At 34.2% G+C, this 14281-nt stretch overlaps 1 protein-coding gene across 1 annotated transcript in view; it reads left to right on the top strand.

Annotated features, from left to right (window-relative positions):
- Positions 1-14281, top strand: part of BTBD9 (BTB domain containing 9) — a 142120-nt gene that overhangs the window by 15602 nt on the left and 112237 nt on the right. The window contains exon 7 of the mRNA XM_072856701.1: positions 3544-3663. Within this exon, the coding sequence (XP_072712802.1) occupies positions 3544-3663 (120 nt within the window). The remainder of the gene's footprint in view (positions 1-3543; positions 3664-14281) is intronic.

Genomic DNA, 14281 nt, shown 5'->3' with positions numbered 1-14281 from the left:
GTTTGAAAAACAATATTCTAGTTCTTTTGCAGAAACCATATTTTTTACATATTTACATTCCAAACAGAGGAATGTTTGTTCAGATTTTTTCAATATTTCAAAATTAGTAAGAAATAATATGCTTTGACAATAATTCAGAGGTAGTAAGATTTATTTAGAATGTGAATTACTGACTAACTACGGTAGTTATTAGAAGCCACTTCATGGTGAGTCTGGTGAAGTATGAACTATCATGGATGCCTTAGCCAGTTTATGCTCAGCTTTATTATGGAATGCATGAAAGATTGAATTATGCATATTTGAACAATTGAGAGACTGCTTAAGTAGGAAAATTGCAAGGTTCTTTTTATCTGACAAATTGAATATATTCATTTTATAACTTTCCATGACAAAGATTTTACAATTTAGTAGACAGCTCATGCAGGTATTCATAAGCAATTTTCTATTAAAAACAATAAAACAAGCTACTTATACTTTTAACACATTATTACCTTTCTGATAAAAGATTAATTTTATATTACTTCCAGACTAACAGTTTAGAATTGCAAAACAGTTGCATTTTGTTTTCTTAACTAAGCTGTGTTATTTAAGAACAGGGTGTACTAATGTTTTATTTATTTTTATTTTTTGTAAATATGAATTACGGTTATTAATCATTCAAAACAAACCATGAATTTTTAGCTATTTAATTGTTTCAAGTAAGTTCTTCTGATTCAGTTCAAGTGAAATTCATGCTTCTCCTCTATTACTTTTGGAAAGATTGAAAAGTAAAGCTTTGAAGGTGCAAGGAACTACTTCATACAATATTATACTACTTGTCCCAGAAGATCAACCAAATTAATAAACCAATTACCAACCAATTTTACAAAATTTGAAAAAGTATTAGAGACATATTAATAATGAGGAGTTATCTAGCAATTCTTTGTGAGCTTGTAGCTGGTAAAATGCCCCTCATCTGCAAGGCATAAATCGGCAGCTGCTGAAACTCGGGGACAAACCCTTCTCCTTGGGATAACTTATTAAAAAATTGTTGCTTGGTGTCCTGTGCCCTCCGTCTAAAATTTGTGGAACAAACCATTGTTGGTGGCAGAATATCAGACAAGATGGACCTCTACTCCAGAGTTTTTTGTCTTCGTAGAATACTGAGGGTACAGTGGTTTAGGATCTAGTTTCTGTGTCATCCTGACTTTTCTGTTTTTCTGTGCAAAGTTTACTATTGGACTTTCTTTTGCTTCTTATGAGGTAGAGTACCTGAATTAGTAGGTTTTTTCCCCCAGTAGCTGAACTGTCTAAGGTAAATGGAAAAGGAAGCATTTGGAATACTTTGTCCAGTTGTGGGCTCCTCAGTATAAGATACTGACATACTGGAGTGAGTTCAGCAGGACACCAAGATGATGAGGGCTTGAGCACACGATGTACAAGGAGATGCTGAGAGAACTTGCCGTTTTAAGAGGAGAAGACTTAGAAGGGGGAACTTATTGCTGTCTTCACCTATTTAATGGAAGAATGTAGAGAATACAGGGCCAGACTCCTCTTGCAGCTGTGTGCTGAGAGAGCAAAGAGCACTGGACACAAGCAGCAAGATAAATTTCTATTAAATATTAGGAAAAGAATTCATAATGGACTATTTGAACTTGGGAAGAGTTTGCCCAGAGATATTATGGATATCAGCCCTTGGAGGTATGCAGCACTTTACCAGCCAAGACCTTAAGGAACTTGCTCTAAGATTGTCCTTGCTTTTTCTAGAGATCCTTTCCAACCTATATACTCTTTTAGTCTAAGAACTGCCATCCACTTACCCACATCTGTCTCATGGGATACATGAATAATGTCTCCAAAAGAGATGTTTTAGCAACTGTACAAGCACATGGTGGCTTCTTGTTGAACATCTTTTTAAACTACTCATTCATTTTAACTGTCTCTGTGAAGCTCTGGTCTATTGGATGTCTTTATATAGATAATGTACATTCTTAACAGAACCAAATACAAACTAACAAGATGTGTTTTGTACCTCTGGTTTAGAGGTATTACTAACAGATGAATCTTAGATATAGAAGTGCTAAGGAGACTAGCTGTCCAAATTACCTCTGCAAAAAAGATGCTATCCTTAAGAAAAATAAAAGGCATAGTGTTGTGTATGATAATGGAACTGTATTTTTGAGATAATTTTTATTTGCTTGGTACCTTCAGAAGCAAAAAAAAAAAAATAGCATGTTCTATAGTGGTTAAAAATTTACGTTAGTCTAACGATGGTGATGTGAGGATCCCTAAATTCTCACCACATAGGACAGGCAGTCAGTAACTTTTGGATCCAAAGTGCTCAAACTCTAAAATGCTGGAGCCTAGTTTGGTCAAATATGCATGGATTAGTAATAATAGTGTTGCTAGAACACAGTGTATTTATATGGGTTGTGAATATTACGCATCTGGTTGGTGTGAATGTGAAAGCTGATTATGCAATTGACATCTTAAAGACGCTGCATTACCTTTCTAAGTGCATAAATTGGTATTAACAGTGTTATCTAACATTTTAAGAATTTTTAAACAGTACCACTTTAGACATCTACCCCCTAAGTCCTCGGCAAAAAATTGGAACTATTAACAAACACATTAATGGTCAACAAAAAATGACTGCGTAGAACTCTGGAAGAGCAACTCTTCTGTTAGAAATCAGTGTGAAAGGAGGATAAGTGCTAACATGGTGCCGTTGAACTGCCTGTGAATGTTGCAGACTAGTCCATTAAGAGAAAGAAAATATTCTGAAACATATATTTCACAATTTGCTGATCCACAAGTGGAGTTTCTACTTCATTCTAAGTATCACTGTTGTGGGTATATGGAAATAGCTGTGGCTTCTAAGTTTTAGTTTGGTTTTGCTTTCTTCTAACAGCAAACTATAAGCTAAATATAATTGGTAAGCAAGAGGAAGACACAGATTGTGTTGGTGACTTTTTTCTTTTTTATTTTTGATGAGGTAATTTTGGGGTGTGTAAGGAAGTAGTGACAGGCTTAACAATGTATTATAAACAACTGAAAGGGTTAGAAGTGAAGAATAACATCAGTGAGAAAATGATCATAAAGTAAATTTGCTTTTTTCAAGTGAAGGGTTTGAATTTGCATTTTTCATCTGCTAAATGTTTTTTTTAATTTTTCTTTATTGATATGGCAATAGAAACAATAACTGTATCACTGGTGTTTTAGATTAATTCCACGCAGAAGGAATACAAGTGATTATTTTTATGACTGAGTTGAAAGTCTTCATTGCATTTTTTGAGGAACAATGGCCTCATCCAATTACTGCAGATTATGAGCGTTAGGATGTTTTAAGTAATTCTGAAAATATGTCTTAACATAACTGCATGTGAATTTATTTTCAAAGCTACTTTGAAAATAGGGATCTCTTAGATATCTTAGATACAGGTCTGTGGGTAGGAACAAATAGCCTTCTTGTCAGCACAACTGAAAATCCAGAAGCAAGTGTAAAATTTAATGCCTAATATGTGGCTGCTTGTATTCTAACCAGTGTTTTTTGACAATCCATAGGTCTTATTCCTACTACATTGAGGTGTCCATGGATGAGTTAGACTGGATTCGGGTTATTGATCACTCTAAATACCTCTGTCGATCCTGGCAGAACCTGTATTTTCCTGCCCGTGTCTGCAGGTTAGTTCATCAATGTAATGTTGCATGGCTATCATTAAATAATGTAGACACCAGAATAAGTTGCTGGATTTTGCTACTGCATTATGTATTTCTGATAATGTATAATATACACAACTTTCATCAGCTATCTTAAAAAAAAAAAAAGTCTATCTTGGTGGATGCTTTTTTAATATAAATATAGGTGATAAATTGCAGGCATCCTGTTTTGAAAACTCTGGTGCTTCCATCTCTAACTATGTATCTCTTTCTCCTTTACTTCTTTTTTAAATTATTTTTTCCTTCTTTTTTCTTCTTTTCTCTCCTTGCTTCCCTCTCGCTCTCCTTTTTTTTTTCTTTTGCACTTTTCATCTTGCAGCTGATGTGGCTTTTTCACTCAGTAGTAAACATCATTCCTTGACTGCCAAAATGTTTAAAATGTGTTTACATACTTGCTATAAAACTTGGAAATGTATTTTTATATATTCTTATATATTTTATATATTTTCTGATGTTGCATTGAAAGAATGTTTTAAGCAGTTGTGAGAGAGAGAAAGGGAGAGTTAGGACTAAGGAGATGTGGGCAATGTTTTGTGTAAACCAAAGCAGCTAGATGAGTTTAATCATTATTAAGGTGATGATGTCTTTTTACTGAAGGTGCTGGGAATTCTGGAAGAAGCTTATGATCATATTGAAGCTGTCTTATCCAAAAACTGAAGTGAGCTTATTGATAAAGAGGCCACAGTCTGTAGACTCCAAAGATCTTACCTTCATTAGGTTTTGGGTCATAGACCCAAAGAGGAAATGCCCTGATCATAATAATTATTCTGTAGACAACAAACTTTTTAATCAGCACAGCAACTCTTGGAATCCCCAAGGAGGGGAAGTGCTTTCTTTTCCCCAAAGAATGACCTGTTTCTGTGATCTTTACTGCTCTGCAACATGAGATTGCTGGCAAACAGTTGTAGTCTATGGGGAAAGGATCTGGTGGGCCACTTGTGTATCTCTCCTCAGATAATTCTTTCTCAGCCTCCCTGTCCTTTTACTAAGTTCATACTGAATATAACTGACTTGAAATTTATTTTTCCTGATACAAACAAATGCATTCTCACCTTTTCCCTGTAAGTTTTATGATTCTGATTTTACTGTTGTCTCTTTCTGAAATGTTTGGCTCTGTCCCCTAGTTTGTGTGTGTATCTGATAAATTTTTGCTTAAAGGTGTCTGTGATAAATCATCTAGCAATGATGAAATGCGTCATGGAGTTTATAGGTGTTTTACATTTCCTGGGGATATTTTTTTGTGTGTGTGTGTGTGACCTTAACTTGGTGCAAAGTGGATGGATTGTTAGCAAGCACAGCTTTTTTGCTTCCATCACGTTAGCAAGAAGATTTGAAGAGATCTAGGGTGTTAAGTGGGACTTCAAAAGGGCAACCATTCTTTGGCCTCATCCAAAGACTTGTCCAAAAGTGATTTTTCTATTTCAACATCAGTTCATCTGTTTGTCATTCTCCACCCTGTCCCAGCTGTCTTCATCTCCGTGTGTGTGTGCACAAGCTACATTTTGAGAGCATCATTGTTCTGTTTTGGTGAAAGCTCTTTGTAGCCTTGGTTGAAAGTGCAGAGAGGGAAGAGTGGAGAGGAGAACATTATTCCAGAGTTTTAGGTAGTACCTTACTCGTTTTTTGGCACAAAAGGACCTCTTGTATATTCTAGCTCTCTGATGATCTCTTAATCTTCTGGAAGTGACTTGCCCTCTATTGGAGGAGCAGGTTATCAGGAGGGAGTTCATTTGATGTGGTGTCTTTGTATGCATAGCTATATATTATCTACTTAAATGCATGCACAATCACACCTGGAAACCTCCCCCTTGCAGTTTTGTTTTAGCAGATATTTGAAGTATACAGTTTTCCAGGTAACTACAGCACAGATTTCCTTATCACATAGTCCTCATGCCTCTCCTTTTTCCTGTTCTGCTCCATGATCCTCAGTAAACTTGTTACTTTCTGTAAATCTCTGTTCCTCATTATCATATCCACAAAGTGGTGGGGAGTTCCCTGGAGGTGCAGCTACTTTGAAGAGCGAGTGAAAGCACTAAAGAGAAAGACGTGTAGCAGCATAAGTTTATGAGTACTTATTATTAAGGAGCAGTAACCTTAAAGCAATATGAGTTCTCAGTTGCAAGTCAACATGATAATTCAGGGTAGTTTAGGTAAAGCTGTTCAGTAATCTCTCTTTACATCAGTGAATTGAAGCCTACATTATATTAAGAGTGCATTTGCTAGTCAAAAGCAAAAGTATTGTGACTATAATTTACTATTCTTTTTATGTATTTTTTCCTGTAAATAAGAAAAGGCTAGTTTAAATGTAATTAGAAACTGGAAATTGCTGACAATTTTTTAAGGAGTTCCACTTTAAGGACTTTGTATTTATTTATTTGTATTATTATAAATAAGTCCAACTTGAAGGTTGACTCTGCTTTAATCAAGGGTTTGGACCAGTTGATCTCCAGAAGAGAGACTTTGAGTGGGGGAGGCTATATACACATACATATTAGTATTTGAGACTTTTATTTATCTGTCTTTTAATTAATATTCTGTATAGAAAGAGGTAAGCAAGGAGGACTAGATTTTTTTTCTGTCTTTAATTTCAGATTTTCATGATTATGTATTTAAATTAGTTTTGTTTACTTAAATGAGTTAACTAGTTATCTCTAGGATCCTAACATACACAAAACAGAAATCCTAAAATATGTAGCAGTTTTTTGTCATCTAAAAAAGGGATGATCTCCAGTGTTGTGAGCACAGATTTAAAATATGAGCTAATATGAGATTATGTCAGGATGTATTCTTTTAATATTTGATACTCTGTTTTTACAGATAAGTTATGCATGCTTATCAAAGGGCAGATATGTTTTAAGTATTTTATATGCTCTGTTTAGAAAGAAACTGTTATTAGATTATCAACAGATAATAAAAAACCCCATTTATTTAATTTGAAGATGTAAATGCCTGCCCCATTTTTAAAGGCAGACTGTAATGCAATTCAGCAAATCACTCACATTTATTAGCGTTAGGTTAATCAATACATTATTTACATCCAAAACTAGTTATGTTTTCATATTGCTCAACGCTGCTTCTGCTGTATACTCTTGAGTCAGTGTGACAAGTCCCAGTACCAAGATTTTCCTGTTCATGGACAAAAGTACTGAGTGCATTGCAAGTATCATGCTTTGCTCTGTCTTCTTGCCATTAGTTTTAACATTTATTCCCCTTTTGTCTTAGTAATGCGGATAATAATCTCTTTGCAAGCAACCACTTTGGGAACCATGCAGCAATTTTTTTTTAAAGATTTGTATGCGTTGTCAGTGGAAGGTGCTGGACTAAGTATCTTTTCACAGAGCAGTTTCTTACCAGTATAGATTTGAGATAGGTGGTGTTTTGGGTTTTTTTTTATGTAAAAACAGTTGATTTTAGCTCAAAGTGCTTTATGGCATCACTGTATAGGATGACTTCTTGAGTAGTAATGGAGAACTGGAGACTTGGATTATTGGCTGTGGTTTTTATTTACACACCTTTTTTCAAAGAAAGGGAGTAGAACATGCCAGATCCTATACATGTTGTTGAAGGACAGCCTGTTTGTGTCTGATACACTAGAGCAATTGTTCAAACATAGATTATAAAGAGAATATGAGCCCTGTAACATTAGGCAAGGTTAGTTGCATTTTTGAGTTACCTTTCACATAAATATTAGTTATGCAAGGTGAGAGCTGTCAAGGGCTGAACTAACGTGTTCACCTGAGTTTTAAGAAGCTATTCAGACATTTCCATGGGCGTAAAAATTGATGGAGTGTATCTTCTATTTGCATGTGTGCAGGTTGGTTTTTTGTTTGTTTGTTGAAAACCTTTCACTTTTCTCGTAAGTGAATCTATCCATTTTCAAATCTACAATCAATGCCTCTTTCACACTAGCTGGATGAAAAAAATGCAACCTTCTGGCAGTTAGTTGTTAAATAAAATAAGTAATTTATACCACAATAAACTAAGACCAGTTCAGTCTCCTTAACAAGTAACTTATTGTATTATGTATCATAGTCTCTATCACGACTTTGATTTTTTTGATATGTGGAGCATTGTGGAATATTCACAATAGTGTTAGAGTTAGGGGCGTTATTGTGCTTCCCATGAAAGATAATTTGTACTTGGCAAAGCATATACCAAGCCATCCAAACTGATTAGGCGCAATCAAGTAAGTAATGTGATAAGATTACTTACACTGTTTTCTTCTTCCTGTTACTCACCTGTATGTTCCAGTCTATGTTTTAATAGGTTCAGAATAACTTTTGTGAGCCATAACCTTTGTCTAGATTAATAGATGGAAAATGGAAGGGGAGTGACCAAAGACTCTGAAATTCTATAATGAAAAGGAGATGACAAGATTGTTTATACTTTCTCATACACAGAAGATGAATTATTTGTGAATGGTAGGATGTAATCCCTGATTTAGATATACAAGCTAATTCATACAAGGAAGATTATTTCTTAGGCATTGAAGCTTAGTATAACAGGTGAGAGGGTTTTGCTGTATTTTGAGGGGGTTTTTTAGTAAGAGAGAATGCTAGGTATAATACCTGGGCTTTTTATTGACATAATTGTTTTTTAGAAAGACTTAATTTTTGCTTTAAATACTTTTAAAGACATTATTCCACCACCTTTAAAAATTGAACAGCCACATACTATGCAGAAAAATCAAACAAGAGAATGGGATTACAGGGTAAATTTTTCTTTTTTAATATGGTACTGTATTTTTTTTAGAATTTCTTTTGGCCCTAGTTTCATTGTTTGCACTTCTATAGCAATTTTCATGTAGAAGACTTCAAGAAGACTTTCTTTAGAGGGAAGACAGGAGACTGAAAATAGTCATGTAAGCAGGTTCCTGTCAGAATTTGGAATAAGTGTTAGGTTCATAGTTATTCCAGCTTCCTCTTTTAATAGTTAAGGAATGTAGAAGAGAATGCTTCTGTGCTTGTTATCCTTCTGTGGTTTGTTATTGATTTTTGAAGATAATATTTTCCTTTCCTATTTCCAAGTATTTTTAATATGTACCTGTTAATTAAGCTGTTTACCCTGTCATTAACCTGAAAAAATGAATACCATCTTCTTGATTATATTAAAAAGTTAACTCTTTCTTATATAGCACTTACTCAATCCATAGTCCTGACAATGTTCAATTGTGTTGTTTCAATAAATCAGTGATAAAAGTCATAAAGGATCTGCTTGTAGGATATTTTTCTTAACCCATGTGGATATCAGTTTGAATATGGGTAAGCAACAATAGTTCATTTAAAAAAAAAAAAAGGGGGGGGGGGGCAGATTTTCAAATTGAGATAGCAATCAGAGTTGTGTTCTAAGCTATAGCTCTTTTTTGGGGATTAAAAAGTGCAAATACATTAAGTGAATGTTAATACTGCTAAAGATCTTTGAACAGTTTTTTGTTTTATCCTTCTCACTTTTTTTTCATCCTTTCATTTTTGTTTTGTGGCTTCATTTTTTTTACTTTGTTTTAGACCACAAATTTTTAAGAACTTCATTAAAGCAATTACAAGAAAACGAAAAATTTTGAGAGGTCTCAAAGTAAGTCAAATGTAGCCACAAGGTGTCACTATAATAAAAGTTTAAACGACTTAATTTCTTCCTGTTTAAACTCCTTTAGTGAAACTGTTATTCCTAGCGTGTGTTGTGCTTGTCTACTAAACTTCCCAGATCTATGGAATCATTCTGGTTTGCTATTTTTGCTATAGAGAGAGCAAGTACAGAGATGGTACATTAAATCAGAAGGAAACTCTCAGTTAATTTTCCATGTTTCATCTGACATTGGATGATGTTGAGTTTTAAATGGGGGAGTATTTGCCTAACCAGACCAATTTATAGTTTGAAAAGTAATGCTATTTTGTCAGTAATACCAGAAATTGAAAAAGATAACGAAAGGGGTCAATTTTTATCTGCATTTGGTACTATTTTATTGTCTTATCTCTTCTTGAGATATTATAATGTGACTAATCAAAGGGAAATATTAATTAATTATTACTGAATAAATTTTTGGTCCTAGAGCATGTTTCTATTAAAAGAACTGATAGATGCCTATCAGGAAATTATTTAAGCATATTCTTTTTCCTGTTTTTCAGTTGGTTTTAAATTGAAAAATGTTGAGGTTTACTAATACTAGTAGGTTGAATTAGTAGTGATATAGTATGTCTAAATGCTCTGTGTTTCCGTTAAAGTACTTGGCTGCTACAGAAAGCGTGGTGTAGAATTATTTTTACTTTAGAAAGCGTACTCATGTATTAAATGTGTTTATCAGTGCAGAGAGAATTTCTTGCCTTTCCTTTTATTAAGCATTGATGATATTGGGTGGTTTTTTGTTCAGTGCTTCAACAGTTTTTGCTACTAATGATTACACCATTTATAATCCTCTGCCTGAGTGAAGACAAATTAAATTGTAGACCTTGTCTCCTGAGCATTGAAAAAAGCAAAATGTAAAAAGAGTAAATGTTTCAGTAGTAATGCAGTTCTAAACTAAGAAATGTTAGTAGTTATGCACAATTATTTTGCAGGGAGTAACACGCAAAGAGACGTGATTTTCAAGTATAGGCTAGACAAGATTTTTTTTTTCTTTAATTCTCTTCTTGGTCATGCTGCCTCAGATACCCATGCTTTATACTGGTGATGGTGCAGTCATTTTTTTTTTTTTTTTCCCCCACTTGGGAGAGTCACTCATTGAAATTAAGTTACTGATTAGGCAGCAATGTCTCACTTTCTAACTTACCAGTAGGTCTCTGACACCCTTATCTGTAGTAGATACCCATTCTGCAGTTTTCCTGTGCTTGGTGGAAACTTAGTGAAAATAATTTGCCAGAAAGCTTTCCGAATATGGTTCATATATAACCCGAACCATAACCCGAATATGGTTCAATTTAAGTGGATGTTGAAACAAGTGAGGAGTTAACTCTTGAGGAAAAAGCGGTTGAAGCGCTGTCCCAGGTACTTGAAATAAACTGAGAAGAAAGCAGTGTCTGCAGATCTAACTTAGCACTACCTTTTTTAAGCAAGTAATTCTGCTTTCTCTCCCAGTGGAGAGCAGTGGTGTTTAGAAAAAGCACACAGACATCCAAAAGAGGCTTTTGAACATTGTTTTAACTTAAAATGCAACTCTACTACATCACTGACCTAATTGAAATATGTAGGCTAAGAGTTGCTGGCAGGAGGTCTGGTAAGGCCTTCAGTCAGTCTGAAAAGCATTTGAAAAATTTTTCATCACTAAGTCATTAATATCCTTATAAAAGGACTTCTTGCAAATGTAATGATTAAATTTGGGCAACTGAAACCATCTTTACCTTAGTTACCGCGCTTGAGAAATACAAATGGTTGCATAGGCAACATGTTGATTAGTTATTTTATTTGTACTGTGCTTTGGGAAGCATTGGCTGTTGTGTAAATATTTTATTTCTAACTGTGCAGATATGTTGATGTTTCAGAGTTTAGGGAAAAAAAAACCTTGCTGCACAATACAAATTAGCTTTTCTTCATTTCTGGATAACTGAAATCTTAAAATCTTTTCCTAATTCTAATACTGTATGTAATACAGTGATAACGTAATGTCTAGAGATAAGTAAAAATTATCTTGGTTTGTATTACAGAAATGTATTAAAAGAAAGCTATTTTGAAATGTTACTCTAGACCTTTGAGGGTTTTCACTGATGTTATTTTCACAAATCAATTTTCACTGCAGGCATGCAGTTTTCTTTTTTGTTTTTTTTATTTGGTTGGTTTGTTTGGTTTTTTTTTTGGAGTAGGGGGAAGAGCTAATCACTCTTTCTAGTAGAAGGTAGTACATCATATTAAGGGATCTTTATTGGCATGTTTCCAATACCTTGCTTTTCAACTTTGTGAAATACAAGAAAATGATTTCCTGAAGTCTCCATTTTAGTGGCTAGGTGCTGCTTGATTATGTTCCTATCTTTCAGTGTTTAAACATTTTTTTTTTTTTAATTTTATTTTTTTCTAGTATGTGTTCAATGTGGCCTTTTTTCTTTTCCTAAGATAGGGTGATAGTCTCAGATTTTTCAAACAATGTAGATCATCTACACAGGATCAAGAAAGCTATTGCCTCATCTGGGATGGAGAGTGTATTGATTTAAAAGATCCCTTTCTTCTTTTCAGGTTATGTATACTTTTGATCTTCTAATTTCAGCTCCAGTTGTGGTTCTAGTGATACAGAAGCTCATTTCTCTACAGGTGTAATCAATAACATTTTTCATCAAGAACTTTATCAAGGCAGCTTTTTTCTTCTCAAATGCCTTCTCTGTCTCTGCCATAGCAATTTCAGTTATCCTAACCTAAAGAGCCCAACTCAGCTTTGAGGAAAAGCAGAAAAACTAGTGTGCGTTTAAGCTGTTGATGACAACCTGCCAGACAGCTCATCCTCTGAAAATGACTATTTGTCTGAAAAAGTGTGTGTAGAGGGGTCAGTATGGCTTGTATAGAAATACCTGAGAAATGTGAGAGAGTGCCTGCCAATCCAGTTTTTTGGATGTGAATTATTAAAAAGTATAGTATATTCTTTTCTTATTTTTTTGTTTAAGTCTAGAAGAAACAATTAACTTTTTAATTAAAGAGATCTAGATTACATATTTCTCATGTTTTACATAATCATCTTTTTTTTGGTAGTATGGTTATAATTTCAAGTGTTCTGAATTTTGATGTATTCATTGTGAGTTTCTTAAACTGTAAATTGTTTCTAGGTCTGTTTTTGAGCTGTTTCACCTCATAAGAGATCTGACATAAGTGAAAATTATCAGTAGTTATTCAGCTTGACAGTGATACAGAGATACACCTAAACACTAAATTATCAAATAGTTCTTAATAATTCTACAGCAAGTTGTATTTTAAAGTTAATGTTGCATAAGACAAATCTGTGTTTAAAAGGCATCTTCAACACTTTCTTTTTTTAAATCCTCTTCTGTGATTTCTGTTACACTCCAAGAGCTAGAATTAACTGTGAAAACTTGCCATGTATATTTACAAAGACAGGCTTTTACAAAAGGAAATCTTGTTTTGCCAAATTTGTAAGAATTCTAGTTTATTTTAGTTTGTTGATCAGTGATGGCCATCTGTTGAAGTTGTTTGATGCCATTGTATAAAGCATTTCTTTTTCCCAATTTCTCAGCAGATAATGAGCATGGTTTGTTGATGTGTATCTGAAACACTGTACCACACTTACAATTAAACATTATGCATATTCAAATTGTGTATGTAAAAACAAATAATACACTTATGTGGATTCACTTTTCAGTTTCTAAGTTTATAAAGCAATCTGTCAACCAACACTAGGCCAATCTTAGTTGTGGAATAATTTGGATGACATTAGAAATCTTATATCAAAGCAAATTTGTCTGTGGTTAAACTTGATTCTTTGTTCACAAACCTCAGGTTATTTTCTGTGTACTTTCTGAAGGTATAAATCAGTGTATGAATGGGAAAGCCATAAAGTAAACTGCTTTATTCAGTGTCCTTTTTCTCCTCTAAAGAAGCTTGTAGAACTGGTGTTGAACTTAAGCTTCTTGAGCTTGGACTGTACTTGCTCTTTGTCATCTCAATTTTCAATTGGGAGGATTAGGCTGATGGTTCCATTTGATGCAGCTTTTAAATAGTTTTCTGTTCCACCAAAGGAATATTCACCCCCTAATATGGAAGAAGATAGGACACAAACAGTTGAAAAAGAAAAATTAAGCTTAAAAGACCAATAAATAAAAATGAACAAATTAGGTGCTATAGAGAATCAAATTTATAGGAAATAAGACATGCGAAAGCGTACACGAGCATCTTCAAATGACAGAAATGAGTGAGTGAAGGAAAGAAGGCAATGGAAGAGAGAGATCATACAGAGAAAGTACAACATGTTTGGAGGAAAAATCAGTGCAAGTGAAAAATGTTTTAAAAGACAGTGTTTTTTACAGTAGGGATAATTTATAGGAAGACCACATGCGATTTATCATTTTCAGCTGCTACTGGAAACAGTTATTTTATTGTTTGCAATGTCCTCTAAAAGAGAAGAGGAGTGATGTTTGTAAAACACCAGATTCTGCATTTGGGTTTTGATTTTTACCACGAAGCAATTTTTACAGCTTTATACTTTCATGCTTGTTTTTCATTTGTAAGATTGGGACAAATATTTCCATACTTCACTGGAGATGTAATAAAGGTCTTGGAAACTTTAGATACTGTAAGTAACATCATTAGGGATCAGTAAAGTAGTGGCTTCATTACTTTTCTTCATACCATTTTCTTTGTTGTTCGTCTTGGGGAATAACAGCAGTGATGGAAGGTGTATTAAATATTGATTACTAAATCTGTATTCTGTTGAATTCAATTATCCTGTCTCTCTTAATGGCAAATTGCAAAGTTGGCTAATCAAGCTGCATTCTCATTAACAACCTAAGTGCCCTGTTTAGTCAGCCCAACGGGCACCTCGCCCTGTGTCCTGTCTCTGGCCCTGAGAGCAGGAGGTGCTGGTTAGGGAGAGCCTGGGAGCCTGGCCATCCTCTGTTCCGTTCTCCTTATATTCCTCCTAGTCCTGTTGGTATAC

This window comes from Ciconia boyciana, chromosome 3 (genome assembly GCF_034638445.1).
Source record: "Ciconia boyciana chromosome 3, ASM3463844v1, whole genome shotgun sequence".
NCBI lineage: Eukaryota > Metazoa > Chordata > Aves > Ciconiiformes > Ciconiidae > Ciconia > Ciconia boyciana.
The sequence above is the reverse complement of the archived record's forward strand: the minus strand, read 5'-3'. Positions and strand labels throughout refer to the sequence as shown.